Source organism: Acomys russatus, chromosome 25, assembly GCF_903995435.1.
Source record: "Acomys russatus chromosome 25, mAcoRus1.1, whole genome shotgun sequence".
NCBI lineage: Eukaryota > Metazoa > Chordata > Mammalia > Rodentia > Muridae > Acomys > Acomys russatus.
The window spans coordinates 34,957,859-34,985,657 of NC_067161.1; the positions used below are offsets into that span (position 1 = coordinate 34,957,859).

The following is a 27,799-nucleotide window of genomic DNA, read 5'->3' on the forward strand; positions in this document are numbered from 1 at the left end:
CCAGTGCTGGGGAGGCAGAGACAGGAGGCTCTCTGGGGTAGGTTAGCTTGACAGCTCCAAGGTCAACGTAAAAGCTTATGTCAAACACACACACACACACACTATCAGAGGGTGTGACTGCCTGCCATAGCCCACTCCGTGCCCCCAGCCTGGCCTGGTAGATCCTTCCCCAGGTCTCGCATCACTTACTGTTTCCAGCTCTTTCCTCTCTCAACACAAACTTCTCTGCTCTCTACAGAAATCATTATTTTTGTTATGGTCAGTTTTGTCTGTCTTGTTTTTATGAGACATGGTCTTGCTACACAGTCCAGTCTGTCCTAAAACATAGTGTTCTCCTGTCTCTGCCTCCCGATCACATGTGTGCAGCCTCCCCGTGACCTCAGAAAAGCTCCTGTGCCATTCCTTATTCCTGTAGGGATGAACTGCTTTCTTCATGCCAGGGCCTGCTTAGTAGAGGGCTACCTACTGAGCCACGTGGGACCATGTGGCTCTTGCTTGCTCTGTTTCCTCCTGTATGTCCTCTGTCCTCAGACACGAGGCTGAGCCCGTGGCCAGAGGCTCTTCACCAATAATTAAAGGAATGGAATTTGGACAATTCCACCTTGGCAACCTGACAGAGTGTGTGCATGTATTTGGCTAACAGAAAATACCACTGCCAAGGCCAGCGAGTCACAGACTCCTGAGAGCAAAATCAGAACCACAGAGCCAGGTGCAAGGAAGACCGTTAGACTCCTGTTACAGAAACACGATCCATAGTGGGGACAGTGGGGACAAACTGGGATCATTTGGGGCCAACGAGAATGGTTGTCCTGAAGATTATAGGACTTTGTCTTTATTGTGTTGGGGGTGCCCCATCTCACCTCTTCTCATCATAATGAGGGGGAGGAATCAGAGAGTATACTGGTGGTGGGACTCACACTTTTGAGAACACCCCTGAGCAATTTCCAGGAAGCTCACCTCATTTCTTCCCCCCAGAAAAGCTGGAGAGAGCCCAAGGTCTAGGAACTGAAGGCTTACCCTCCCTCTGCCTGGCCTTCCAACAGTAGGGCTGTTATCAGAGAGACACAGCTGTCCTGTGCAGAACACAGATGCTCTGGGTGTGGGTTTGGACTCAGACCAGAGCAGATCTGCCCAGGTGGGACAAATTCCTACCACCTAGCAAGTGCCTCTCCCTCCTGCGTATAAGCCACATCTACCCCCGCTAAGTCCCTTCATAGGCCAGGTCAAAGACCTCAGATCCCCGCTGTCTCTCCCCCAGGCCCTCCTGTCCCAAGCTCCTTGCTCCTGAGAATGCATCTCAGGTATTGTGTGCCTACTTCTTCCCAGCTCGTGCTCTTGTATTTGGCCTCATTCTGGCCCAGTACAGATGCCCTGTGAGGGCCTGTCCTGCTGTGACTGCTCAAGGTGCCCGTAGCTGCAGCGCACACTCCATGGCTCCCTCCTCCCCAGCCTTGTACAGAGTTGCAAGAAGAGACACCGAGTCTCGAGAGTCATCCCTACCTAGTATGAAGGCCACCACATAGTTGGAGATCTGGCCCATGCCTACGATGGCGAACAACACGGTGAACATCTCCCAGCTGGTGGAGAAGATCTGCACGAAGCTGAACCCAGTCTGCACAGCCATGGTTGCAAAGAGGATTTTCTTCCTTCCGAACCTACAGAACACAGGGTGACACTGTAACTCAGGGTGTGCGGTGACACCAAGCCTGGCTTTGCTGGAGGCTCCGCCTTGTCTCAGGACTCAAATAGATGTTTGTTTGTGGTTTTTTCCTTCCCTGTGACACCTTGTCAGCCTCCTCCCTGGAGAAGCACTCATCTTCCCAGGAACTACCTTCTAAAGTGCCAAGCCCCTGGGAAACACAGGGCATCTTTTGTGAGGAGCACATTGACAGATCTTATCTTTAGAAGGAGCCATAGGAGGGCTGGGGGTATGGCTTAGTGAATAGAGTGCTTGCTCAGCACAAACGAAGCTCTGGCTTTGATCCCCAGAATGGAGTAAACAGGGTATGGTGGCACACATCTGTACATCTGTAATCGGGCCCTTCAGAGGTTGAGGCAGGAGGATCAGAAGCTCAAGGCCACTGTTAGCAATTTTGAGGCCATCCTCAACCATCCTGAGCCTGTTCAAAAAAAAAAAAAGCACACCATGTTTGAAAAGTGGGTAAAGCTCAAATTGCAGATACTCCTTATATTCCCTCATGGGAATTCTGTAAGTTTTAAAACTCCCTCAAGGGATGTCGCTTCTTAACCTTGGCTGCACTTGGAGCCACCCAGAGAGCTCTAAAAATGACAGACAGCCCTTGTCTTACAACAGTTCAATGTAGGACTTCCTGACTGTACAGTGGTGGGGAAGTTAGAATACTGGCTCTGAATCTGCACTTGGATTCTCTCCACTCTCCTCTGGACAGGGGTATGGCCTGTGAGCCTCTCTGTCCACGCTGAGCAGCAACAATGAGCTGCGCTCAGGGGAAACAAAACGGCTGGCCTCTACGGTTGGCTGCTTGCTGAGCGGGCATGCTGATTTAGGTTTTTTATCTAAGGGGTTTTTATCTAAGACCTCTTCAGTTTAGGATGGGTTTATCACAAGGAGCACCCACACTCAGGCCAGCTCCCCACTCTGCCAAAGTCTTATTTATCTGTAATGCCGTTCGTGTATTGGGATGTTATGAAGTTTCCCAGGGGTGTCTATGTGGCTCTAACATTGAAAACCACCACTTTATGGGAAGATGTCATTCTCAGCCATGTATGCTGTACCACTGGTCAGTTTAAGCTTTAATATTTCCTTCTGGCAGTGACCAATGGGCAGCAGGAACATGAGTGTAGGCAGGAACTTCCTGTCCCATTCCCACTGGACTTTAAAACTTTGGGGAGGGCAGATCCCCAGGAAGCCTTGTACGGCACTGCCAGTTAGCACTCCCACTTGCCTTGGCCACAAGAGAGCATCTAGGGCAGGTAGGACACGACTTGGAATAGTGCAATCTTGTCCCCATGAAGCCTGAAAGCTCTGGTGGCCAAAAGCCAGCCTGGGTCAGTTCTGTGGCTGCAGGCCCAGCCATGGCTCAGCTCCCAGGCTCAGAGAGTGCATAGTGGAGACTGCTTGGCTCGGCTCTAGCTATTGGTTGTTTGTGCAGCAATGACATGTCATCTACCCCTACCCTGTCAAGAGTTGGGGGAAGAGTCGGGGGCAGTGATGACAGCAGCATTCTGTCCTGTTAGGGGGCTTGTGGGTCAAGGGTCTCACTTTCTAGTGGGATTGAAACTTCTGTCTCTTTGACCAAAGCCCTGTGAGTTCAGACTAGGAGAGTGACCAGGAGTAGGTCTTGGCAGGGGCAGGGGCTAGGGTTACATGTTAGTACCATCTGTGAAAGACTTATTTATTTACTTAGCTAGTTTGCCACTCAGTTGGCTAGGCAGGGTCTTGTTATGTAGGGTGCCACAGACAAGGCTGTATACTAGATTTACTTGGGAACGGTTTATTTAGTTAGTCAGAAAGGGTCTTGATATAGAGACCAGGCTGTCATTGAATTTGTAATCCTCTTCTCAGGCCCTAGTCTCCCAAGAGCTAGGCTGCTCCTATTATTATTTTAATTTTAGTTTATTCTGAATTAATTGATTATAACTAATATATTAATTATTATAATTTATTCACATTACATTGTGACTGTTATCCCCTTGAGCTCATCTTCCCCTTCCTGCCCTCCCTCCCTCTTCTGCCCTATTCCCCTCCCCTAGACCTCTGATAGGCAGTGCCCTCCTAGCCCACATTTTGGCCACAGCCTATCAGGTCTCATCAGGATAGCCTGCATCTCCTTCCTCTGTGTGCCTGCAAGGCCGCCTTGCTGCGGGGCAGTGATCAAATTGTGGGCACCAGAGTTCATGTCATAGGTCCAGCTGCGGTCCCCCCTCCCGGCTCCCATGTGGAGAATCAGTTGTCCATCAACTATATCTGAGCTCCTCCTATTATTTACCCAGTGCCTGCAGGGTCCTTCTCTATGTAGAAAGCCCATGAGGTTGGTCTTATGTCAAGATAGACTATGAGCAGATAAGTAGCTACACCCCACCATTCCCCCATCCAGTGCCCTTACCTGTCTGATAGCTGCCCAGACACGAAGGAACCGCAGAGAACGCCTACGAAGAACAGGGAGGTGGTGAGGGGTGTCTTCCAGTCATCCTCACACACCAGATTCCACTGCCAACAAGACAGCATGCAACGTGAGCCCGGTCCTGCAGCAGGACCCACCCGTGCCCCACGCCACGGAGCGCCAGATGGATGCCAGGTGCACTGCCCTCCTTTGTGCCCACACGCTGGCTCTGTGCAAAGCACGCAGACCGTATAGCTCTAGGTTTGATCCTGCCATTTAGTGTGACAAGTACCCTGGGGCATGCTGCTGTCCCTCATTGAGACACAGCTTCCTTTTCAAGAGGTAGAAGATGACTCCAACCTGTTTACATAATCAGGAAGGCTGTCAAGCCCTCAACCAAAAAGGAAAGGAATCCTTGTCCCTTTGAGGCAGCCTAGCACAGAGGGAGAGCATAGGAAGAAAAAAACCGGAAGAGCAGGGCAGGAGACATTGGCCAGTTGGTCCAGGAGTAAAATTGAAAATAGCCCCAGTGCTGTATGAGTTTATTTTTTAAGCAGACTTCTCTGGACAGTATTGGTTTCCTGGTCTCCTCAGACCTAGACAGGCACCTGGCCCACTTCAGGGACTATGTGCCAGCCCTATGTACCCCTTTCAGTGGGTTTTCTAAGCTGCCTTACTCCACTCCTCTGCCCTCTCCCCATCCAACCTTCCCAAGCTGTGGTCCCTCCCAGTCCCCAGGCCCTGTGGGCTGCTACCACACTAACAAGTTCCTGCTGGTGGATCCATAAAACCAGTTCCAACCAGAGTTTCTGTTTCCAAATTTCCACTGAAGTCAATTCAACCTGGTCTCAATGGAGGCTGCAGAGATTTCAAAGTGTGCCTGATGACCTTTGCTTATATATTTTGGACTTGCAGTATGGATGGGAACAGTATGTCACAAGATGAGCCAGCCAAGGAGAAGGACCCTTGCCTCCAGCCTATCTCTTGCTCCCTGGGTGGGCATCCTATCTATATCCATGCCATTTGTGGGCTGATTCTGCTGCCCTCGAGGTGTAGTTGACTTAAATTAATCCACGGACATGCATTATGCTCTATCTCATTCTGTAGTGCAGAGAGACGTTTCTAGAAACACAAACAACATAAGCCAAAAAGCTAAGGTAATCAGGGCAAACGAAAAGTCAGGGAAGTTATAAAAACTCAACCCAGGAGTCTCAGCATCCTGTCCTGCTCAAGGGTCTGCCTGTGGCAGTGGGGTTCCAGAGCTGGCTTTAGTACCCGTTCCCAGGAGCTCAGATTTAGAAGGGCCTCATGACCCACAACAACCACACCTTCTGCAGAGCAACAGCTTGCACAAGCCCTGAGAGCCAAGAATTACCCCCTTGAGACTTCCTTCCATAAAGGGTCACTCTAGACTCCTGATGCTGTTGGGGTATCAGCTCTGCAGAAGAAAAACATGAACCAGGAACTGAGCTCTCTGACCTTCAGAAGCAACCCCAAGGATTGCCTCACGTGGTGCTCTGGGGTGATTTTCCCCTCTAAAACTCATGGTGAAATTTAATATCCATTGTAAGGCATGAAGAAAGAAAAAGTACTTAATTCTCGAAGATGGCTTTTGGAGGTAAGAATTTTGGGTGGGGACTAAGGTTAAATGAGGTGATGAGGGTGGGGCCTAATCCAAAGAGACATCAACTTCCGAAGAGGACAGATCTAAGTTAGCAAGTTTTCTGTCTTAACCACATGATGCCCTGTGCAAGACGGTTCGCATCAGATACAACCGCTGAACTTGAACTCCTCAGCTCTCAGCACTCTAGGTGTGTGTTGGCATATGTGTATGGCTTGTTGCATATGTTTATATGTTTGTGTTACATGCATATGAGTGTGCATCCATGCATATGCAGTAGAGGAAGATGTTGTCTGTCTCTCGCTATCCCTTTCTGCTTACTCCCTTGAAATAAGGTCTCTCACTGAACCGGAAGCTCTCAATTTAGACTAAGCCAGCTGGCCAGTGTGCTCCTAGAGTCTGCCTGTCTCTATCCACTACTGCTGGGGTTACAGACATGTGCAGTCATGCTTGGCTTTTTTACATGACTTCCAGGGATTTGAACTCAGGTACACGAGCACCTGCACAGCAAGTGCTCTTACTCAGTGAGCCGTCTTGCTGGCCCAAACCTTCATTCTTTCTATGTGGACAGCAAGATGGCTCAGAGGGCAAAGGTGCTTGCTGAGTAAGCCTGGCCACCCGAGTTCAATTCCTGGAGCTCATGGGAAGGTGGAAGCAGAGAACCAACTTTGAAAAGTTGTCCTCGGACCTCCACATGCAGTCTGTGGTGCAGCTCCCCCAACCCACCCACCCACTCACACATGCAGTCTATGGTACAGTTCCCCCCCACACCACCCACCCACTCACACATGCAGTCTATGGTACAGTTCCCCCTACACCACCCACCCACTCACACATGCAGTCTATGGTACAGCTCCCCCGACACCTCACACTAATATAAATAATGAAATAAAATTTAAAAATAACTACTCAGAAATGAAAATGGACCTGAAGTCTCTGCATGGGCTCTGGGAGACAAGACAGACAAGCCCTCTACTGCTGCCCAGCCAGGCTCCTGTTCTTTGTCAGCCTACAGACCCAAAGCAGTAGGCAAGATGTGCCTGAACGAATGGGTACCTTCTTCCAAAACTAGCTGGCCAAAGCTTGGAAAGCAGCTTGAGTTCTAAGCCTGACACGCAGAGACACACCATTGCATCTCCAAGGGCAGGGCTTGGAGCTCCTACTCTTCTTAGGGCTAGAAGGCTGCCATCACCGAGTTCAGCCTTGTACAGAACCCAGCAAATCTAATGCCAGCAGAGGTGTTGCCATGGTAGCCATCAACCATCACTATCCCAGCTGCATCTAGGCAGCAAAGAGTTTTCAAGTAGAATGTTTTCTGCTTTGGGTTTGCTTGTTTGTTTTGTTTTGTTTTGTTTTGTTTTGCTTTGCTTTGCTTTGCTTTTAACCATTTCACTGTCAGGACTTTGAAACAGAGAGGCAAAGGAGGGATCTAGTGACAGACATGGTGCATACCTTTAATTCCAGCACTTAGGAGGCAGAGGCAAGGGGATCTCTCTGAGTTCGAGGCCAGCCTGGTCTCTCTACAGAGTAAGTTCCAGGACAGCAAGGACCTCACAGAGAAACCTGGTCTCGAAAAGCCAGACCAAATCAAACCAAACTGAAGCAACCAAAAAACAAATAAAAGGATAGATATAAAAGTAAAATAGAAAGGCTGTTGGAGGCAGTCCAGAGTCAGCATGAGCAAAAACAATGGGTGGGAATTCTACCTAACATGTGAGCCCAGTGCAAGTTGAACTTGCTGGTTCAAAACTGCAAGTACAAAATTTAGATGACCCCCCACATCTCCCTCTTTTTCTTTTTTGGTTCTCTCCCTCCCTCTGTCTTCCCTTCTTTTTTCTCTGTCTCTGTGTGTATATGTGTACCATGTCTCGGGAAAACAACAACAACAACAACAACAAACCACCCAATGCAGAACACTATGACCAAGTGCGGGGCCCTGTGTGGCTGCACAGGTTGCACACCATGAAGCTAGCCTCGGGGGAGGGAGATCAGCCTTTTCTCTTTGGACAGAAGCATGGGTTCTGGGGAGGGCAAGACTGGGCCATCTCCCTGCAACCCTTTTTCCCGGAGAGCATGGCTGTGGGTCTCTTGCCCTCCATAAAGAGGAAGAGGAGCCCAACAAGGTGTCCTGGCAGGCCATGAATACGCAGTAGCCATTTGCGCCAGTTCCGTATGGGCTACATCATGCCTATTGGAATCCTGGGAAAGGTAAAGGTAAAGGTTAGACAACACAGCTGCCCATGGTTGGACCTAGGGCTCCAGTTTCCTTTTGAGGGCTTTTGTGTCCAAGGAGTCTCTTTGGAAAATTGTGATGGACTTGGGTTGGCAGATAAAGTCCTAGCTGGAGCTTGAGGAGCTACAGTCCAGTAAACCAAGGCAGTAGCCAAAAAGGAGCCTTTTCATATGAAGGTCTGTTGCTGGGGAAGGCCCTGACTGCTTCTAACCGTTTGGGATTTGAGGGATGTGTCTTGGAGGTGTCAGAAATCAGGCACCTCTATGTATCCCCTCCCTTAGTAGCCCCCCCATGTGAGATCTGTTGCGTTGTGTGGCTTTATTGATTCCATTTCCTAGATCCCAACAGGAGGCCCCACTAGCCAGGGGCCAGGAAACTCCCCGAGGTAGCACTGCGTAAGACCCGTTTCTCTCAATGGGATGGAACTGCTCCCTACACGTGGTACACACATGAGCACACAAACAAGCTTCCAGTTAGAGCCTAAAGGAGGAAGCCTCTGTAACCAACCAGCTGACATCGCTGTGGAGAATGCTCCTTAAACCAAACATCAATGTTTCCAAAACAGGCTCCCCATCTCCTTTCTGATGAAAGAGTGAAATGTGGCAGCCAGCTGGCTCTACACCCCCAGGTCCGCAAGGTCTAAGACAGGCTCTGACAGCAGAGCGGAGTGGGATCCACCCAGCTGGACCATGTGTCCTTCAGCTCTGCTTCGACAGATAAAACCCAGGTCACAAGGTCACGAGGAACAGACTGGGGCTGTACGTCAAAGGCAGAATACACAAGCCCTGGATTCAATCTTATCACTGCTGGGAGGAAAACAAACAAACAAACAAACAAACAAAAGACAGAAGAGGAAATGGAAGGTCGCTCTTGGCTTCCTGTACCTCTCAACATTAACCATAATAAGAGTAACAACCATGGTGGTTTTTTTGTTGTTGTTGTTGGTTTTTTTTTTTTTTTTTGAGACAAGGTCTCAAATAGCCCAGGCTGGCCTTGAACTTGCTATGTATCTGTGGATGACCCTGAACTTCTGATCTTCCCAAGTGCTGAGATCACAGACCTGTGCCACCACACCCAGTGGCTGCAGTGTCCTGGGCGCTTAGTATACACGCTATATTGCTTCAAGAGCTCTCAGTGTGTCCTCTGGGTTGGGTACTCTTTTTTTCTTGTTTCATAAGTGAATAAATGAAGGCATTGGAGCGATGAAGGGACCCATCCAAATTCTGTTTTTAGTGGACTGGTTAAAGGAATTAATTAATCATTTGTTCAGCTGACAATAAATACCCGCCCCAGGCCAGGGTATGTGTTGGACACAAGACATAGTTCTTTCCTTCATAAAGCTCAAGGTCGAGCGAGACAAACCAGCTATGCTCTGTGTCTGCAGGAGCCCAGCATCTTTGTGAACACGCTCTACTCTGGGCTACTTAGTCTTTGCTCTCTAGCTAGAGGAAAAGAAAAAGGCAGCCTTTCCTCGTATCCTTCTCCAAAGGATAACACTCTCGTGCCTGACTAACCAGTATAATTGTGTTTGAGATGGCCTAGGACAACACAGGCTAGGCACCTGGCACATACCTACACTGTTGACGGATGAATACTAACCAATTAGGAGTAACAGGAAAATGTGCTTTTGGGGCTAGGGAGTCCCACGCACCATACTTGAGAGACACTTTTGATTTTGAACTCTCCAAGCAGTTCAAGCCTAGCAGTTTCGGCTTGTACCAAAGCTGTAAATGACCATAAAGGTAAGTCCTGCACAAAACTGAAAAACCCTGGAAGGCAGCCTGATGCTAAGCAAAGAGCACAGGCTTGCTTGGATTCTGGTGCTTCTGGTATGATTTTGCCACCATTCGCCTTTATCAGTCTGCTTTTTCTTTTCTTTTTAAATATTTTTTAAATTTTAATTTATGTGCATTGGTGTGAGAGTGTCAGATCTTGGAGTTACAGACAGTTGTGAGTTGCTGTGTGGGTGCTGGGAATTGAACCCAGGTCCTTTCGAAGAGCAGGCAGTGCTCTTAACCACTGAGCCATCTCTCCAGCCCCTCGACCTGCTTTTTCATTAAAAAAAAGAAAGAAATTGTGTGTATGTGAGATATATATGCATGTGTTTGCATGTCTGCACACAGATACGCATGCCTGTTTGTGTGTATGTGGATACACTGAACCTGGAGCTTGCCATTTGGCTAGACTGTATAGCCAGCAAGCCAATTGGGGATCTGCTTGTGTCTGTGCCCTTGCCAGCACCGGGGTTACAGGCACACACTGTCACTGAAGGCTTTTATGTGGGTACTCAGGACCTGACCACAGTCCTCATGGTTTCAAGGCAGGCACCTTACTGACCACTGACGAGCCATTTTTGCCTCAGTCTCCCTGCTCCTTTGTCTTTAAGGAAGAGACCGTAGCCCCTCCTGAGACAGGAGATACAAGTGCAAGCAAATGTCTCTAAGGAAAGGTTCCCTCTCAAACGTCCCATACCCTTGTGCTAAGCAAAGCCACGACTTAAAGTGGCATGGCTAATAAAGTGTTTACACGTGAAGCTGACTTGAGGAAAGAGATTCTCACAAATAAAACTTCTTTCCATCCACGTACGAAAAAAAGCATGAAAAGCTCTTACCACAAGGTATAAAATCCTTCTACAGACTTTAATCCCAGAGATGACTATGAATAAGAAATTAGCATCGGTCCATTTAAGAATGAGCAACGGGGTCTCTACAGTGTCCTCTCAGGTTACCCTCCTCCCATGAGGACAGGAAGACGCAACAGTTAACAAGGTACATATCCACCCCAGCTCCTTTCTTATAACTTGGCTGTGAAATTTCTTGACCATCTGCAAAAGAAACAAACAGAAACAAACAAAACCCCTGAGTGTTTACTTCCTTTTGTTAATGTCAGGTTTACATAACAGAAATCACTTTCGTAAAACATGCAGTTCCGCAGTCTTTTTTTTTTTTTTTTTTTTCTTTCTTTCTTTCTTTTTTTGTTAATGTTTTTTCGAGACCCGGTTTCTCTGTGTAGCCTTGGCTGTCCTGGACTTGCTTTGTAGACCAGGCTGGCCTCGAACTCACAGCGATCCAACCTGCCTTTGCCTCCCGAGTGCTGGGATTAAAGGTGTGCACTGCAATGCCCAGCCAGTTCTACAGTTCTTAATAGAGCCACAGAGTTGGGTGCAGCCGTGTCTTCGAGCCTTCATGCACTTGTATGCATGTGTGTGCATGTGCATGCATGTATGTGTGTTTGTGTTTGATGGTGACAGTATGTGTGTGTGCATGTATGTATGCATCTGTGTTTGCACATGTGTGCATGTTTCTGATTGATAGTGATAGTATGTGTACGTGTGTGTATTTCTGTGTGATAGTGCTGGTGTCTGATTGTCATGGTCCCTGTGTGGAGGTCAGAGGAGAACCTGGGACATCTTGCCTTGTTTGATGTGGGGGTCTTTTTTTAGCTGCCCTTGAGTATACCTGATTAACTGGCCCATGAGCTTCTAGAGATTCTCCTGTGTCCACCTCTCGTCTCACCATAGGAGCACTGGGATTACATACAATACTTCATCTGGTTTAACATGGGTTCTGGGGATCCGAACACAGGTCCTCATGCTTGCTCATCACTCTTGAACTAGATCTCAAGGCCATTAGCAGGCAACCCTGCTCACTTCTCTCCCCAGCCTACTGCACTCTCATCTATTTTCTGACTGTGTGGGTTTCTTTATTGGGTACATTTCATACAATATGGTTTTTAATTTGTCTGATTTTATTTTGTTTTGTAGTACTAGGGACTGAACTAAAGGCCTTGCACATGCGGGACAAGCAGTGTGATGCCCAGCCACACCTTCAACACAACACGCTGCTTTTTAGTATAGGACCTTTTCACCTAGCATGATGTTTTCAAGGTTCATCATGCTGCAGAAGCCTGGCTCAGGACTTCATTCCTCTTTATTGATTGATACTGTTTAAAGTATTGCTATAACCTGTGTTATTTATTTATCTAAACGTATAGACACTGCACTGTTTTCGGCTACTGTGTATAATGCCATCATAAATATTTATGTGCAAGATTTTGTGTGGATATATATTTTCATTTTCCCTTACGTATATACATAGTAGTGTAGTAGTTGGGTTATGTGGTAAGTCTACGTTTGGCCCTTAGGGGAGCTCTCATTTTGTTTTCCAAAGTGGCAATCTCATTTCACAACCCCACCAACAGTGAATGAGGTTTTCAAATTCTCTATACGCCTACCAGCACTCGTTGGTGTATACCGCTTTAATTTTGACCATGGAGATATAATGAGATCTTTCCTTGTGACTTTGATGGGTGTTTTCTAATGACTCAAAATGTTGATTTTTTTTTTTTTTTTGCATTGAATATGCTGATCAATTTGGGGACTATTGACATCATGACCATATGTTTTCTGCTTCATGAACAGAACATGGGATTTTAAAATTTTAGATCTTTAATTTCTACTAATGATGTCCTGTAGCTTTCAAAGTATGAATTTTGAAAAGTTTTTGGTGAAATTTATTCCTGAGCAGATTCAAAAGTAGCACTGCCTGAAACAGTCTTAATTATTTTTATTTACATGTATGTGCCTGTGCGAGTGTAGTGCTGTGGAGGCCAGAAGAGGGTGTTGGCTCTCCAAAGGCTGGAGTTACAGGGGTGTTTGTAAGCTGCCAAACATGGGTGCTGGGAATCGAACTCTGGTCCTGTGCAAGAGCAATAAGTACTCCAAACCACCAGGCCATCTCTCTAGCCTCTTCATTTCAGCTTTAAAAGATGTTTTTGCCAGATATAAGAAGCCTGGCTGAAAGCTGTTCTCTTTCGGCCGTTAGGATGTTAGCCCCGTCACCACCACCACCTTTTGCCTTCTATTATGTGTGGACATGAACAGCTAATCCTAAGTATGTCCTCTTGTATGTGACAAGTCATATTTTTGCTGCTTTCAAAAGTTTTCTGTTATGTTAGTCTTTTGGTATTTTTATTATAAAATATCAGGGTGTGGATTTCTTTGTCTTATTCTACTTGGAGTTTGGGCTTCTGAGCTGTGGAGAATTTTTTTTTTTTTCATTAAGTTTGTAAGGCCATTGGTAATTTATTTTAGTCATTTCTTCTTGGAGTAGTTGTCTCCCTGGTCTTGTCTCGTCTCCCGCTGGTACTCTCCTTGTGCACACATTGGCCTGCTTAGTGCATCCATGTTTCTTGAGGCTCTGAACATTTGCTATCTCTCCCCAACTTTGTTCTTTGAATTATATAATTTCCAATCTTCTATCTGCAAGTTTGTTGGTTCTTTCTTCTGCCAACCCAATTCTTCAACACCTTTTTGGGATTGTTATTTTCAGCTCTTCTTTATTTTTTACTCCAGAGTTTCTATTTAATTAAAAAAAAAAAATGTAATGTCCGTCTCTTTACTGGTGTTCCGTGTTTGATGATGGTGGTCTCCATGTCATCTTTATTTTATTATTTATTTATTTATTTTTGGTTTTTCGAGACAGGGTTTTTCAGTGTAGCCTTGGGTGTCCTGGACTCACTTTGTAGACCAGGCTGGCCTTGAACTCACAGTGATCTGCCTGCCTTTGTCTGCCGCCGAGTGCTGGGATTGAAGGCATGCGCTACCACACTCGGCCACCTTCTTTATTTTTAACGTCATCCTTTCCTTTAGTTCTGTGAACACACTGTAACAGCAGTTTTTATCCAGTTCCACAAGTGGTCCTTCTGCACAACTTCTGCCGCCTCCTTCCCCTCTCCCCACTGTGGAAGTCACACTTTCCTGTGACTTTGCATAAGCATCACGTGTTTAAACACGTAGTATTTAAGACATGAAATAATGTAAAATAGGTACATATTTTGGAGTTTGCCATTCGACTCATTCATTTTAAATTGAAGAAGCAGGGGCTGGCAGTGTAGCCCAGTGGGTAAGGACACTTGTCCAGCCTGCTAACCTGAGACTGATCTGTTACAACTCACAGGGAGAAGGGGAGAACTCACACACACACACACACACACACACACACACACACTAAATAATTGTAAATTTAAAAAAATGAAGAAGCAGAAGCTTGGCTGACTTCTCTCCTTTTAAAAGGTTGCATCATTTCCTGATGGGATAAAATTCAGTTTTTGCCGATGTTTTCCACTAAACTGGGTCACCTCTAGTTAGGATACTGGGTGGAGTCATTTTGAGGTTTGTTCTAACCTCAAGAAGGCTGCTCTCAGCTGCTTTTTTTTTTCTTTTGGTTATTTTTTCTGGTGATGAGGTGTTCTGTGGGTTAGCTGTGGGTCTCTTAGAGATACCTTTGAGTTACCACAAAATCTCCATTGTTTTCTGAGCAGTCTTTGGCTTCTTCCACTGTGTGCAGACAGTCTCAGAGCTCTTGCTCTTTCGGCCACTTTCATACACCTTTAGAGCAGTGGGCAGGGACAGGGGCCTGTTTGTCTCAGGGTGACACGCTTTCATGAGGAAGATGCCAAGTGTGAGTGGACACTTCGGGTGGTTTGGGCTTGCCTCCCTCCTCACCTCCTCCCCAGACAGGGGCTCTTGCTTAGCTTGCTTTCCGGCTTGACATACTTCTCTTACATAGAACCTGTGACCCAGAAATAAGCGGGGGAGAAAGCAACCAAGCCTCTGGGATTCTGGACCTAATGGGTGGGCAGAGCTGCCACTGTTTGCAGAGGGGCTGGTGGAAAAGGATGGCAGCTTCTGAATTCTGGCAGCATTCACCAGGATGCTAACCTCTGCAACCCCGAGTCAGGGAATGTAGGGAGGAGGCGGGCAGGCATCGCGGGCCTTTCCTGAGGAAACACTGCATCTGAGTGTGAGCCACAGGGACTATGAAAGAACCCTGTTTTCTTGGCTGTATCTATCTGTGTGTGTCAGGATGTGATTCCAGCTTTTCTTTATTAGGGAGTGGGGGAAGAGAGACAGACAGACAGACAGACACACACACACACACAGAGAAAGAGAGAGAGAGAGAGAGAGAGAGAGAGAGAGAGAGAGAGAGAGAGAAATTAACAACTAGTCATGCTGTTTCGTCAGGAAGCAGGCCTGTGGTATATATCACTGCTGTTTGGGAAGTCTGAGAATCTTTTCATTTACTTACTGATTTGTAAATCCTCTGTGGAGTGGAGGAATACCTATTCTCAAAAATGACCAAATGATTTTTTTTTTTTTTCCCCTTTTTGGAAAGTTGGCTTGTTTTTCTATTATTAAATTGTAAGAGTTCTTTTCACGGTCTGGATATAAGTCCTTTGTCACACATGTTTTTACATAAAGGTTTTTTTTTTTTTTCTTTTTAACTTTTTATTGATTCTTTGTGAGTTTCACATCATGCACCCCAAGTCCACTCATCTCTCCTTCCCTTTGTATCCACTCTCTGCCCTTGAAACCTCCCCCCAACAAATAAAAGAAAATAAACCAAACAAAACATAAAAAGCACTCCTCATGGAAGTTGCATGTGTCGCAGTGTGTCTCACAGTATACTCTCTTACTCACACGTCTTTACTTGCAAATGTTCATTTCAATGAGTCATTGATCTGGTTCGAGGCCTCTGGCGTCTGCTACACTATCAAGGCTGGATATTCACCCAGGCTCCTTTGGATATCCTGTTGTTGCCCTGTGTCATGGAGATCCTGCAGCTTTGGATCTGCAGGACAGACCCTTTCACACACTCCAGCAGGGGGGCAGATGTTGGGGTGGGCCAACTCAAAGCCCTGGATCTGGGCCTAGGTGGTGGCTGAGTTGGTCAGCTGGCCAGCTCTTCTGTACACACCCCACCAGGGCAAGCTGTCAGGTACTGCCCTGGCTAGTTCATCTAATACCTCAGCTGGCAAGGGCTCTCCTGCTCTCATGCCCTCAGGGCCTGCTCGAGCAAGGACAGTACTCTGACTCTCATGACCTTGAGGCCAGCTCTTCCATCTGCTGCAGGGGCCCGGGTCACCCCATGGCAGATGAGTGGTGGGGCCATCTCTCTGGTGTTCATCCTTCTGAAGCCAGATCACCTGCACTCCCGTACTGTGCTGCCTAGGTGAGATGCAGGTCCTACACTCCTGACCACTGTAGCTGGTGGGGATGGGGCCAGCTCACCCCCCCCCAGTGCCACACCCAGTGCAGTGTGGGGGCGGAGCCAGCTCTGCAGGGTCCTTGAACATCAACATGGTCCCAGGCCCCAGATGGCAGCCTAGACCAGGGATGCCTGCATGATCTTTAGTGGGACTGTGAGGCCTGGATATCAACACAGACCCCTGCTGCTGCATGGCCATGGTTTCAGACACGGCCCTCAGTGGCAGCATGGGCTGGGACTTCACCAAGGCCTCAGGTGGCAGGGCAGCTACTCATCACAACAGGCTGCTCCTCTCCATCCTGAGTCTCCAGATTCTCCTCTCTTCATGATGCTCAAACCATTGTGCTTCTTTCTCTCCGTCAGATACTTGTACACTGTAGTGGCGTCTGCTGTGGGCGGGCCACATGGGTGGTGGGCCTCTGCTCTGGTGGTCCTCCCTCAACCCCTCCTCCCTGTCTCCTGTGGTGGTGGCAGGTGGGCCTCTGGGTGGGTTTAAGTGTGTGTGTGTGTGTGTGTGTGTGTGTGTATGTGTGTGTGTGTGTGTGTGTGTTGACCTTAGAGGTCAGAAGAGGACATCAGATCTCCTGGAGCTGGAGTTACAGACCCAAACTCTATAAGAGTAGGACTTGCTCTTAATGGATCAGCCATCTCTCCATTTCCTTTTGTCACAAATGTGATTTGCAAATCCTTTGTTTCAGTTCTTTTTTTTTTTTTTAATTTTTAACTTTATTTATTTATTTATTTATTTATTTATTTATTTATTTATTTATTTTTTAAGACAAGTTTTCTCTGTGTAGCTCTGGCTGTCCTGGAACTCGATCTGTAGACCAGGCTGGTCTCAAACTGAGAGATCCGCCTGCCTCTGCCTTCCCAGTGCTGGGATTAAAGGAGTGCACCCCCCCTTATATTTTTCATTATAAACAACTGAGACAAGACACTGCTGGTCCTAATAATGTTTTCAGAGGCTTCATTCCTTTAGACTGGGTTAGAGAAAAGCTGCTATAGGTGGACAGGTGCCAGTGAGGAGTTTCATGGTTACCTGAGGCTGGACCACAACTGAAAGAAGTTTGGGGCTGGAGATACACTTCATTGTTACAGCCCTTGCCTAGCATGCAAGAGGCCTGGGGTCCTACCATCAACAGCAATACCAAACAAACAAAGAACAACGACAAACAAACAAAGCTGGCTTGTGTAACAGTGTAACCCGACCTATGAAATCAAGTTTTACTCAGGAATTCTATGCCAAAATGAAGAAGACTGTGATGCTTTGGCCAGAAAAGGTGTTGTCTTTTTTTTTTTTTTTTTTTTTCATTTTTGGTTTTTTGAGACAGGGTTTCTTTTTGTAGCCTTGGCTGTCCTGGAACTCACTTTGTAGACCAGGCTGGCCTCAAACTCACAGCAATCTGCCAACCTCTGCCTTCTGAGTGCTGGGATTAAAGGCATGGGTCACCATGCCAGGTTAGGAGCTGTCTTTTTTTTTTTTTTTTTTTTTTAGGAGTTGTCTTATAGGAGAAGATTAACCTATAGCTCTGGTTAGCTTATCTCATCATCAAGCTTACATGTGCAGACTTATGAATTATGTGCAGGCTTTGCTTTCTCCTCTGAGGCAAGGTCTTATGTATCCTAGGCTGGTCTCCAGCTAGCTATGTAGCAGAATTCTTTGAACTCCGGACCATCCTGCCTCTCTCTGCTGAGTGCTGCTGCGATTACAAATGTAGGCTAACACACCCAGTTTATGCAAAGGTCAGGGACCAAAGCCAGCCCTCTAACACCTCAGTGACACCTCCAGCCTCCTATGTAGGTTTTTGTTGAATCCTTTCGGTAAATTACAATACCGATATAGGAAAGATGGAAGCAAGCTAAGACTTTTTCTCTCTCTGGTCCAAAACCATAAGAAAACCATTCTTTTATGGTTTGGGTCTTCCAAGTTCTGGGTTAGAGTAGTGGCCAAGGGACATGAGGTTCTGGTAGCAGCTGTGAGCTGAAAGTCGAAGAAGCAAGGTGGGGTTAACCGGGAGAGGGAGCTGCTCACAGGGGAAGAGGCTCTTGGAGACCCGAATCTGTCCCTTTGGGGACCAGGTCCACCGTGGCCCTCCCAGACCTTCCCCTGGGGCTATGAACAGATTGTCTGTACCAGCACCTGCTCAAAGAAAGACTCTCAAGGGTGTCAGTATGAGCCTGGCCCCAGGCCCAATGAGTTATTTAGTTTTTTTGTTTTGTTTTTTGATTTATTTATTTATTTATTTATTGAGAAAGGATCCCACTACAGTGACAAGGTCATAAATGGAGGTTCTTGTCTTTCTTTTGGGCCCCAGAGACATGTCTTAGGTGTCAACGCAACCCTTATACTTAAGTAGCCAGCAAGAGGGAGGAATGGCAGTGCTGCCTGAAGCCCATGGCATTTGCCAACCCCCTCCCTAACCAGCTTTCCTGATTCGTCACCATGCCACCTTTGACTCTGTCTTTGGGTTCTGCTAGCCACTAAAAGGAATAGACAAAGTCATTTTATCCTGAGGCCTGGCAGCAGGTGCAGGTGAGAACAAAGGTGCGTTCTGACACAGCAGAGCCAGTTGTCAGAGGAACACAGCCTCAAGGCGACGAATGGGCTGATAAACAGGGAAGCACACACACTCCAGAGCTAGGGCCAGCCTCTGAGCCTTCCTCTGTTTGTTCACTGGTAAAAGCACACTTTCTGAAGGCTGACTGAAAATAGTTTCTTTGCAGCTGGCTGGCACACTGTCTTTGGAACCATTAGGGCAAGTCTGAATGCTGGGAGATTTAGTTAATAGTCAAGCCATCTTGACAACAAAGTTGCCATTATGATGTCCTGGGGGCCACTGTTTTAGTCTAATGACTCAAGGGGAAGGCACAAGTGTCTCCCCCTGGCCACCAGCAGTATCTTAGGGCACAGCCATCCCAGCAGGAATGGAGCTAATCTAAAGAGACACCTATGTCCTCCTCTTTGTCTAGCAGACTGTTGGAACAATGGACCTGAAGAAATTGAATTTCCCTGTGAGTTCCTGGAAGAAGAAGAAGACTGGCGGTGCTGGTGCCAGCTAGAGGGCCTATTTGTCTTCTGGAAATAAGTCTCACATAGTTTTGACAACCTGTCAGCCCACCTTGCAGGAGAGCCTGGAATCCAGACAACAGTGATGGGCAGAATCACACCTTGACCTTAGCTGAGCACCTGCTCCTTAGCTGAGCAGACCTCTGGCCTTCCATTTAAATGTAAACCGCATGTCAGGACCCCAGTGGTTGGCTTTAGAGGAGGAGATATCACAGGATGCCACCTTCCTCCTCCTCTTCCCCCTCCTCCTCCTTTTTCTTGTCTGACACAGGGTTTCTCTGTGTAGCCCTGGCTGTCCTGGAACTCTCTCTTAGATCAGGCTGGCCTCGAGCTCAAAGATCTGGCCATCTCTGCCTCCCAAGTGCTGGGATTAAAGGTGTGCACCACCACTGCTGGGCTGTCAAAGACTTGCTCTTCTCAATTCAGCCTCACAAACGTATCTCCTTTTCCTGCTTTTCATCAGTACTTGTTGGTTTACTTCTTTATTAGTATGAATAGCTGAGCACAACTCCCTAGGAATGCCAGGGCCCAGGCTCTGACCTGTACAACTCCAGTAACAAGGGAAGAATGAAGCAATCCGCTTGTTACTCTAGGTCTACCCCTTGGCCAGGCCCACCTAGAGCCTAGTGGAAATAGTCTACACTAAGGTCAGCTACAAGAGGAAGTCTTTTGAAGTAACCAATCCCGTACTGGCTTACTCAGTGTCCCTATTCCCGTCCCATTCTCAGGAAGCTCCCTATGAGCTTGGTTGGAATGGGGCCTCCCATGTTCCTCTGGAAACTTGGTCTCCCTTGGGGGTCTGAGTCCTGGTCCTAGGAAGGCTGGTGTCTCTAGCGGCACAGGCCCTTTGCTGCGGGTTCTATCTGAGGTAGTGGCCACACCCTCAGCCACTTTATCCCTAGGCTTCCAGGGAGAAGGCTGGCTGCAGAAGAGGACGAATGCAGCTAGGGTGAGACAGCAGCCCCATCTTAGGCTACTGAGGGGTCTTTCCAGCAGGTTGGCCTTCAGGACACAGGACGCACTCAAGGTCTCTGAAGTCCAAAGCCTAGGAGTATCTGGGTCTGGTTCACATGAAGCTATCTAGGCATTTCTAGTTTGTGGACTAAGGCCAAGGACACCTAATGGTGTTTTGTGAGGGGGAAAAAAACATGCAAAAGCCAGCTCATGCTCAGGCCCAGTCCTTGCCTGCCCTCCCTGCTCCTTCAGCCTGGGTTTCCTCAGGTATAGGCACTGAAAGACTGAATCATGACCCTAGAGATAAAGCTTTAGGGTAGGTCTCAGTGAAAATCACCCATCATCTGACAGACTGCTTAGGGTACTCAGGGTCCCTCCTTCCCCAACAGAACCTCTCACAAATCCCACAAGTCCTTGCCTCTCTGTTCCTGCCCAGACACCAGGGTAACTTAGCTAATAGACAGGACTGACACATCTCTTCCAGGGTGATCACAGAGACAGAAAACCCTCACATTGTATTTTCACATTCTTTTTCCTTAAAGTGAAAAGTAATTTGGTCCAAGGTTAGATAGCTGGAGCTACAGAATATTAAGGATTGCATTAGACATAACTGATTAGATGAAATATATAAATATGAGCCCATGCATATATGAATAAATATATACAGAAACAAATGGCCATGGAAATATTTATTTCCAGAATAATCTCAGGCTTCCACTAGGCAAATACTGCAGTAGTCACCTTAGTCAATGTCTGAAGATTTATGTTAAATTCAGTAGGTAAAAGTTTGTATTATCTAATCCCAGCACTCGGGAGACAGAGGCAGGTGGATCTCTGTGAGTTCAAGACCAGCCTGGTCTACAAAGTGAGTCCAGGACAGCCAAGACTACACAGAGGAACCCTGTCTTGAAACAAACAAACAAACAAACAAACAAACAAACAAACAAACAGTTTGTATTATCTCCAAATACCTTCCCCCAAATATTTTTTAACCACGAAAGGGAAAATACTAACAATAATAGTGGGAAAAAAAATCCAGCAGCTACCAACTTAACCAAATGATGTTCATATCACTAGAATTAAGATATTGTCAGCATTATATACCTGGTTTGATGCCTTGAAAATGTAACACTTATGTTACATTCTTACCCAAAACTTCACAGTGCAATCTGATTGTAAGAAGAATTACATAAATCCCATCTGAGGGACATTCGTCAAAACAACACATGAAACACATCATGGCCATCAAAGATCAGAAGAGGCTGGAAAGCTCTTATATTGGAGACTGAGGAGTGACAGCTAAGCATAGAAGGATAATGGGCTGGATGGGAAAACAGAAAAAGGACACCAGTGGTACTTTGACCAATGTTAATTTCCTGGTTTCGATAAATGCATTATGGGTAACTTAAATTGATAACATCGCTGGGCGTGGTGGCATATGTCTGCAGTCCCAGCACTGGGGGCCCAGGGTCAAGAGAAGTGCAACCTGGATAACGTAGTGAGTTCCAGGCCAGCTTGAGCTATATAGTAAAATCCTTTTACAGGAAAATAATAAATAAATCGCTCATGTGAGAGGAAGGGTATATGTAAATGTCCTGTACTGTCTTAATAACGTTTCTTTGAATCAGAAGTTATTTCAAAATAAGCTTAAGGGATTTGGTTCTTAGTAGAACACAGGCCAAATGCCTCATACTTTCTACATGGCCCCTAGGGAAAGAAATGGCCTCATGTGTGAAAGCACACAGGAACAGGTATATGCATGTGAGTCACAATCCAGACACCGGACTCCTATCTCCTGGCACCTACCGGAAGCATTTCTCTGGACTCCTGCCTGACTCTGTCCTCCTGTGGAGGGGCCTAGGGGCAGTTTGCATGAGCCTTTCTCTTCTGGAGGAAACCAGGGTGCCAGAGTATAAGGCAGAGGCACCTGTGATACCGTTTTGCTGGTGCCACAAATGATACAGCCCATGCACATGAGGCCACCTCTCTGGAGGTGGATACCATTCCTCTGCTCTTTAAGAAATTGTGATAAAGCGGGCTGGAGAGATGGCTTCGTGGGTAAAGGCTCTCGGCCGTGTTAGCTTGAGGATCTGAGTGAAGACTCCAGCACTCATGTTTTTAAAAAAGGATGCTGGGAAGGGCTAGATGCACTTTGAAACCCATTAAGCAACAATAACCCACAATTCTCTCATATCCTTCCCTTCTGTCTCCCACCTGCCTTCTCTCACGCATGTTTTGGGACAGAGTCTCTCTATGCATGCCAGGATGGTCTTGATCCTCCTTCCTCTCTTTCCTCTGTACCAGTCCAAGCATGTGCTATCATGTCTGTGTCCAGGCATGTGCTATCATGTCTGTCTGTGTCCAGGCATGTGTTGTCATATATATCTGTATCCAGGCATGTGCTATCATGTCTGTCTTGTGTCCAGGCATGTGCTATCATGTCTGTCTGTGCTTTACCTGAGTCTTCTAAGTGAAGCAATGTTTTTGTGTGACCGGTCTGTTTCATTAAGCACGATGTCTTCACCAGTCATTCATAGAGCCTGTGACACAACTTGTTTCTTTTAGAGTGAGATAAAACTCTGTCGTTTATATATGCAACATTTGTTTGTTTATTCCTTCAAATAGCTGATGGATATCAGGGGTGCACTCATCATCTGCATATTGTGAACAATATGAATGTGGATGTATAGTGGTTTTTTTTTTTGTTTTTTTTGTTTTTTCCCCCTTCGAGACAGGGTTTCTCTTGTAGTCCTGGCTGTCCTGAACTTGCTTCGTAGAACAGTCTGGCCTTGAGCTTAGAGAGATCCACCTGCCTCTGCCTCCCGAGTGCTGGGATTAAAGGTGTGCGCCACCATGCCTGGCTGGTGTATAGTGATTTTTATTATTTATTCTTAATTGTGAATGTGCGCATGTGAAAGTCCAGGGGCATTGAGCTGGAGTTGCAGGCTGTTGTAAACCACCTGACTTGGGTGCTAGGATCTCAGCTTTCGTCCTCCGTGAGAATGGTAGGTGCGTTTCACTGAGCCATCTCTTTCAGCCTAACAAATGACTCTCTGAGACCCTGGTTTCAGTTCTTTTGCCTAGAAGTGGAAAGGACAGATTGTATGTTAATTCTATTATTGTTATTATTATCTGAGACATGGTCTCATGTATCAAAGGCTGGGCTAGAACTCACTATGTAGCCAAGGATGACTTTAGGCTTCTGCCTCTATTTTCTGAGTCCTGGTATTATGCATGCACCACCAGACTCCATTTGTTCTATTTTTAATTTTTCGAAGGACCGTAATGCCCTTCTCACAGCAGCTGTGTCACTGCCTCTTCTGATGTGGTCTGGACCTTGTTTTGTTTGGGGGGCAGGGTTTCATGCTTTTTCCCAGATTGGCTTTGAACTCATAGCAATCCTTCTGCCTCAGCTGCTTGAGTGCTGGCATATAGACAGAAACTTGAAAGTCCTTCTAAAGACATTCATTGAGGCTTGGCTCCCAGCTTCAAGCTGCTGTGGGCGCTTTAAGGGCGTGAGCTCACTAGAAGGAAGCTAGGTCTTTTGAAGGGGATTTTGCCTTTGAAGGGGATTTTAGGACCCTGGTGTCTTCCTCTTCCTCTCTCTTATGTGTCTTCTGCATGAGAAAAGCTGTTTCACTCTAGCACACACTCCCCATCGGGATGTGCAGCCTCACAGCAGGCCCTAAAGCAACAGGGCCAACTAATTATAGGCTGTAGGCTGCAACCTCGTCTCTTTAGCAATTGCTTGGGTCAAGTGTTTGTTGCAGTGACTGAAACTGAGTGACACATTCCTACTAGTAACATGTGGGGCTTCCATCATCTCTGCATTCTCCTGGAGACATGCTTTGTTTCTATTTTGGTTAGTTGCCACCCAGACTCTGAGTCACTGCCCCATTGCCAGAGAAAGCCACCTGCCCTTCTCAGCCTGCTCCTTGCTTCCTCTTCTTCTCTTTCCAGCTACCAGTGCCCTTTGCCTTTTGACTCCTGCCATCCAAAAATGCAAGCAAGAGAGTGAAGGGCTGCCAAGCAAAGCAAGTCAGAGTGTGCACACTTGAGTATGTGAGGCAGAAGTCACTAGGTGTACCCACAGGCCCCTGGGGACAGCGCAGGGGGGCGCACCTATGGACTCAGGAGCTGGTAGTCCTCACCAGCAGCCAGATTAGACCAGCCATCTATGATGGTTGCAGCCAGTGAGTCCAACCTCCAACTCCAGTGCAGGGCATAATTCCAGGGCTGAAGGACAAGTTTCCCAGTGTTAGGTGCCCCAGGCCTGGGGAAGTGTTGTGAGTGCTTGCTAGGGGTTCATAGCTGGAGAGGCGTAGCCACCGAGGCCCCAAGATAGGCAGAGTGCTAGTGTGAGGGACCCAGAGGGGACCCACAAGCTCGGTCACAACCCCTTCAGAGCCTCCACCTTTGGTTGAGTACCATCTTGCAGTAGGGACTTCCACAGCTTTCTCCCTGTCTTGCTTTTCCATAGCAGCTAGATAAAATTCTTCCTAAGAACAAATAGGGGGGCTGGAGAGATGGCTCAGTGGTTAAGAGCACTGCCTGCTCTTCCAGAGGACCCGGGTTCAATTCCCAGCAACCACATGGCAGCTCACAACTGTCTGTAACTCCAAAAGATCTGACTCTTTCACACCAACGCACATAAATTTAAATTAAAAAATAAATAAATAAAAGAACAAATAGAGGCTGTATCTAGGTAGCAGAGGCCAGAGGATCACCGAGTTCAAAGCCACCCTGCCTGGGTTGCTTGGAACTCACAGTGAGTTACAGGCTATACAATACTAATATATCCTGTGACCCTGTCTCAAAAGAAGAAAATAAAGACATAAATCCTAGGCTTGCTACTTCCAAAGTCCTCAAAATATAGTCAGCTCTTCAGAATACGCACAGGCTGGTCCCAGAGGCAGCCCTAGCCTCTCACCTGGCCCTGCCTCCACCTATGCTGTCTACAGTGCTCCCATTCCCAGAACCGGCCATTTCTCTTTGCTGAACAGGACTGTCTCTTATCTCCAGGTTTGCTTCACGTTTTATGACTCCTTCCTGCAGGATCTCCAGATACAGTTTATTTACCCGAAGCTATACATAAAACAAGCTGTGATTTGAATTTTGGCTCAAGCAGGGTTGGCGTTAACCCTCCCAACAACATAGCTGCTATGCCCCACAGGCATCTGAGCTCTGTAGATGGGACCCACACCTTAGCTGTCTACACTCTAGGGCCAGACACATTTTCTGATGACTGCTATGCAGTGCTGAGGGAAAGAGATAAAGTAGTTGAGGCTCCTGTTGGTTGTCTCCTCCCTTCCCTCCTCGTTGGGAGGAGCATCGGTTTTTTGTTTTTAACCACCCCCTCCCCCCTTCTCCTTGGGAGAAAGAACAGAGGCATTGGCAGGTAGGAAGGCAGGAAATTCTACCAGCCTGATCATCAGCAGGAAATCAGTTCTTGGGGATGCTCTTCCCAGAAAGAGTGTGTTTCTTGACCTATTACCGCCTTGTCCTTAGCAAATGTGCAGTGGGAAACACAGAGAGGGAGTAGGGCCCACATCCAGATTCTGGTGACTCCGACCACTTAGAGCTAGGTGGTCTCAGTTGGAGCCCCTGCCCACCAGCTGACACTCCCCAGAGAAATGCCGGTCTGGTCAAGAGTGTTCAAAGGCCAGATTCTACTGTTAGCTCCTTGCATCCAACCAGTGTCAACGGGTGGCTGTCTCCTTTTGGAGAAATTGACACCTCAACACTGAGGCCCTTCTCTGTCTCAAGATCCTTCCCTGAGCTCAACAGACCACCAGACTACCGTGGCCCTTCTTTCCGCTGTGGCAAGGAACTATCTCTGACTGAAAATCAAGACAGTCAGGGGTTTGACCTGGCTGGGGAAGCATTGGAGGCTCTTGGGAAACCATCTGTTGTGAAACTCAGAAAGGAAAAGGCAGTTGGTGGTAACACTCTCTTTTTCATTCCCTCCGTGCCACACAGAAATTCATCAGCCCTGAGCCTGTGCTGAGAATGCATTCATAACCCCACTCTGTGCCTGGCAGGCTTGAGATTGTGACATTGATCCAGGCACCGCGAGGGACTGTTGGGGGCACTGACGCAATGTTGTCTCCCTTCCCAATGTCCACTTCCAGCAAGGCTCTACCACCTACCTCAGTCACGATGGTAGACAGGAAGACATCCTGGCTGTACTCCCAGCCATCCAGGCACCTCTCCTGCTCCAGCTGCTCCAGGTCCACGTCCAGTCCGGGCTCCAGCCCCAGAGCAGAGAAGTTGGCGATGGTGGCCAGTCGGTAGCGCCGGCAGCTTTGAAGCACCTGTCGTCCGTCCTTCGTCTCTAGTGGGATGCTGTGGTTGCGCCACGCGCTGGTCAGATTCGCGGTGTTAGGGACCCGGCAACGGTGCTCCGGAGTCCCCGCCAGGAACACGACTGACATACCATTAAAGCCATTGGGGATGATGCTGGCACTGAGCAGGAAGAAGATGAGGCGCTGGAAGGGGCCCCATTCTCCCAGGAAGGCGGTCACCTCGTCGTAGTCTCGCATGCTTACCGCCTTTCCTCCTCAGCTTGCAGGGAGGGGGTTGGGATGAAGAGGTCTGGCTATCGCGACGCGGCGCGGGGGTCTTCTTGGGGTGGCTGTGTGCAAAAGCGCTGCAAAACTCCCGGGGGCTGGCTTGGAGCACTGGGAAGCAGAGTCCTCTGGACCACACCCCCGTACTGGCGAGGCACCCAAAGGCCAGTGCACTCCACCGACCTGGGCGGGGCTCCCGGGCCGGCTCCGCCTCCTGCTCGGTTCCCTGCGCCCAGCGGCCTTCCACGGAGGGATCGGCTGGGCAACACTCACCCAGCTCGGAGCTCCTGCTTTCTCGGCCCCACGTGGGAGGGTGAGCGACAGGGAGGAGCCACGTCCGGAGAGCAAGGTCTCTAAGAGGTTGGCCCCGGCTTCAATGTCCGCGTAGAGCCAGGCCTAGCCCAGGGCAGGAGACCTTTGCGCTACAGCCCTAGTCTGGAGTCTGAGCTCAGGTTGGAGGACAGTTAATCAAGTCCGAGCTCGCAGACCTCTGTGGGTGACAGGAGCGCCACCTCTTCACACACGCCAGCGTGGGAGGTCACTTATGAACCCTAGCATGGCTGTGGTCCATCACGGGCCAGCAGGGACAGAGAAGCGTCCTTGGAAAAGCAAGATTCTCACCTTGAGAAGAGGCAACTGTGGCCGCAGAGCCAGGGTGCAAGCGAGGCATGTGTGAGGTCATGCTGAGTCAGAGACTGGACTAAAAGGGCTGGGTCACGGTCCTCTGAGTCGTCCTAATGTCCTCTCAAAGATTCCCTGGGGCCTCTATAGAGACACCAGAGGGAAGCCGACTCACTGTGGAGCATAGCGGAAGGACTCACCATGCCTGAGATCTGGTGTTTGTCCTTTCGCACTCTTCAGGCACTGAGCCCCTTGCGGTAAGGTGCCAAAGTCTTCTTGGACAGAAAGGCCTTCTATTTGAAGAAAGGTCCATTCCCTGTCCAGGAACAGAAGGAGGAAGGGACAGAGAGGGGACAAAACAGTGAGATTTGGCTCTCAGATCTGGCAGGGTGACCAAAGGAGGGACTAGATTGCCATTTTCTCTCTCTGATAAGTATCCACATCTAAGGCCCTGGGAGCACCCGGTGCGGGAAGGCCTGGGAGCCACGGGCCTGGTGAGACTGACAGGCTGAAGTCCCCAACACTTTGTACAAACTGGCTTGTCTCTTCAGACTCTGACTAGAGGCTGCGGGGGACTTTTGTTTTTTCTTTGTTTTTGGTAGCC

At 47.9% G+C, this 27,799-nt stretch overlaps 1 protein-coding gene across 2 annotated transcripts in view; it reads right to left on the bottom strand.

The window, feature by feature from the left end:
• The window catches only part of LOC127208572 (solute carrier family 22 member 4), a 47,536-nt gene extending 19,975 nt beyond the window's left edge, over positions 1–27,561 (bottom strand). The window contains exons 1-3 of one of the 2 annotated variants that reach the window (XM_051168077.1): positions 26,155–27,561; positions 4,086–4,189; positions 1,501–1,655 (exon numbers count right to left, since the gene is read on the bottom strand). In XM_051168077.1, coding sequence (XP_051024034.1) covers positions 1,501–1,655; positions 4,086–4,189; positions 26,155–26,547 — 652 coding nt within the window. In that variant the 5' untranslated portion in view covers positions 26,548–27,561. The remainder of the gene's footprint in view (positions 1–1,500; positions 1,656–4,085; positions 4,190–26,154) is intronic. The other variant, XM_051168078.1, reaches the window with a different exon arrangement.
• Positions 27,562–27,799: the final 238 nt, after the last annotated feature.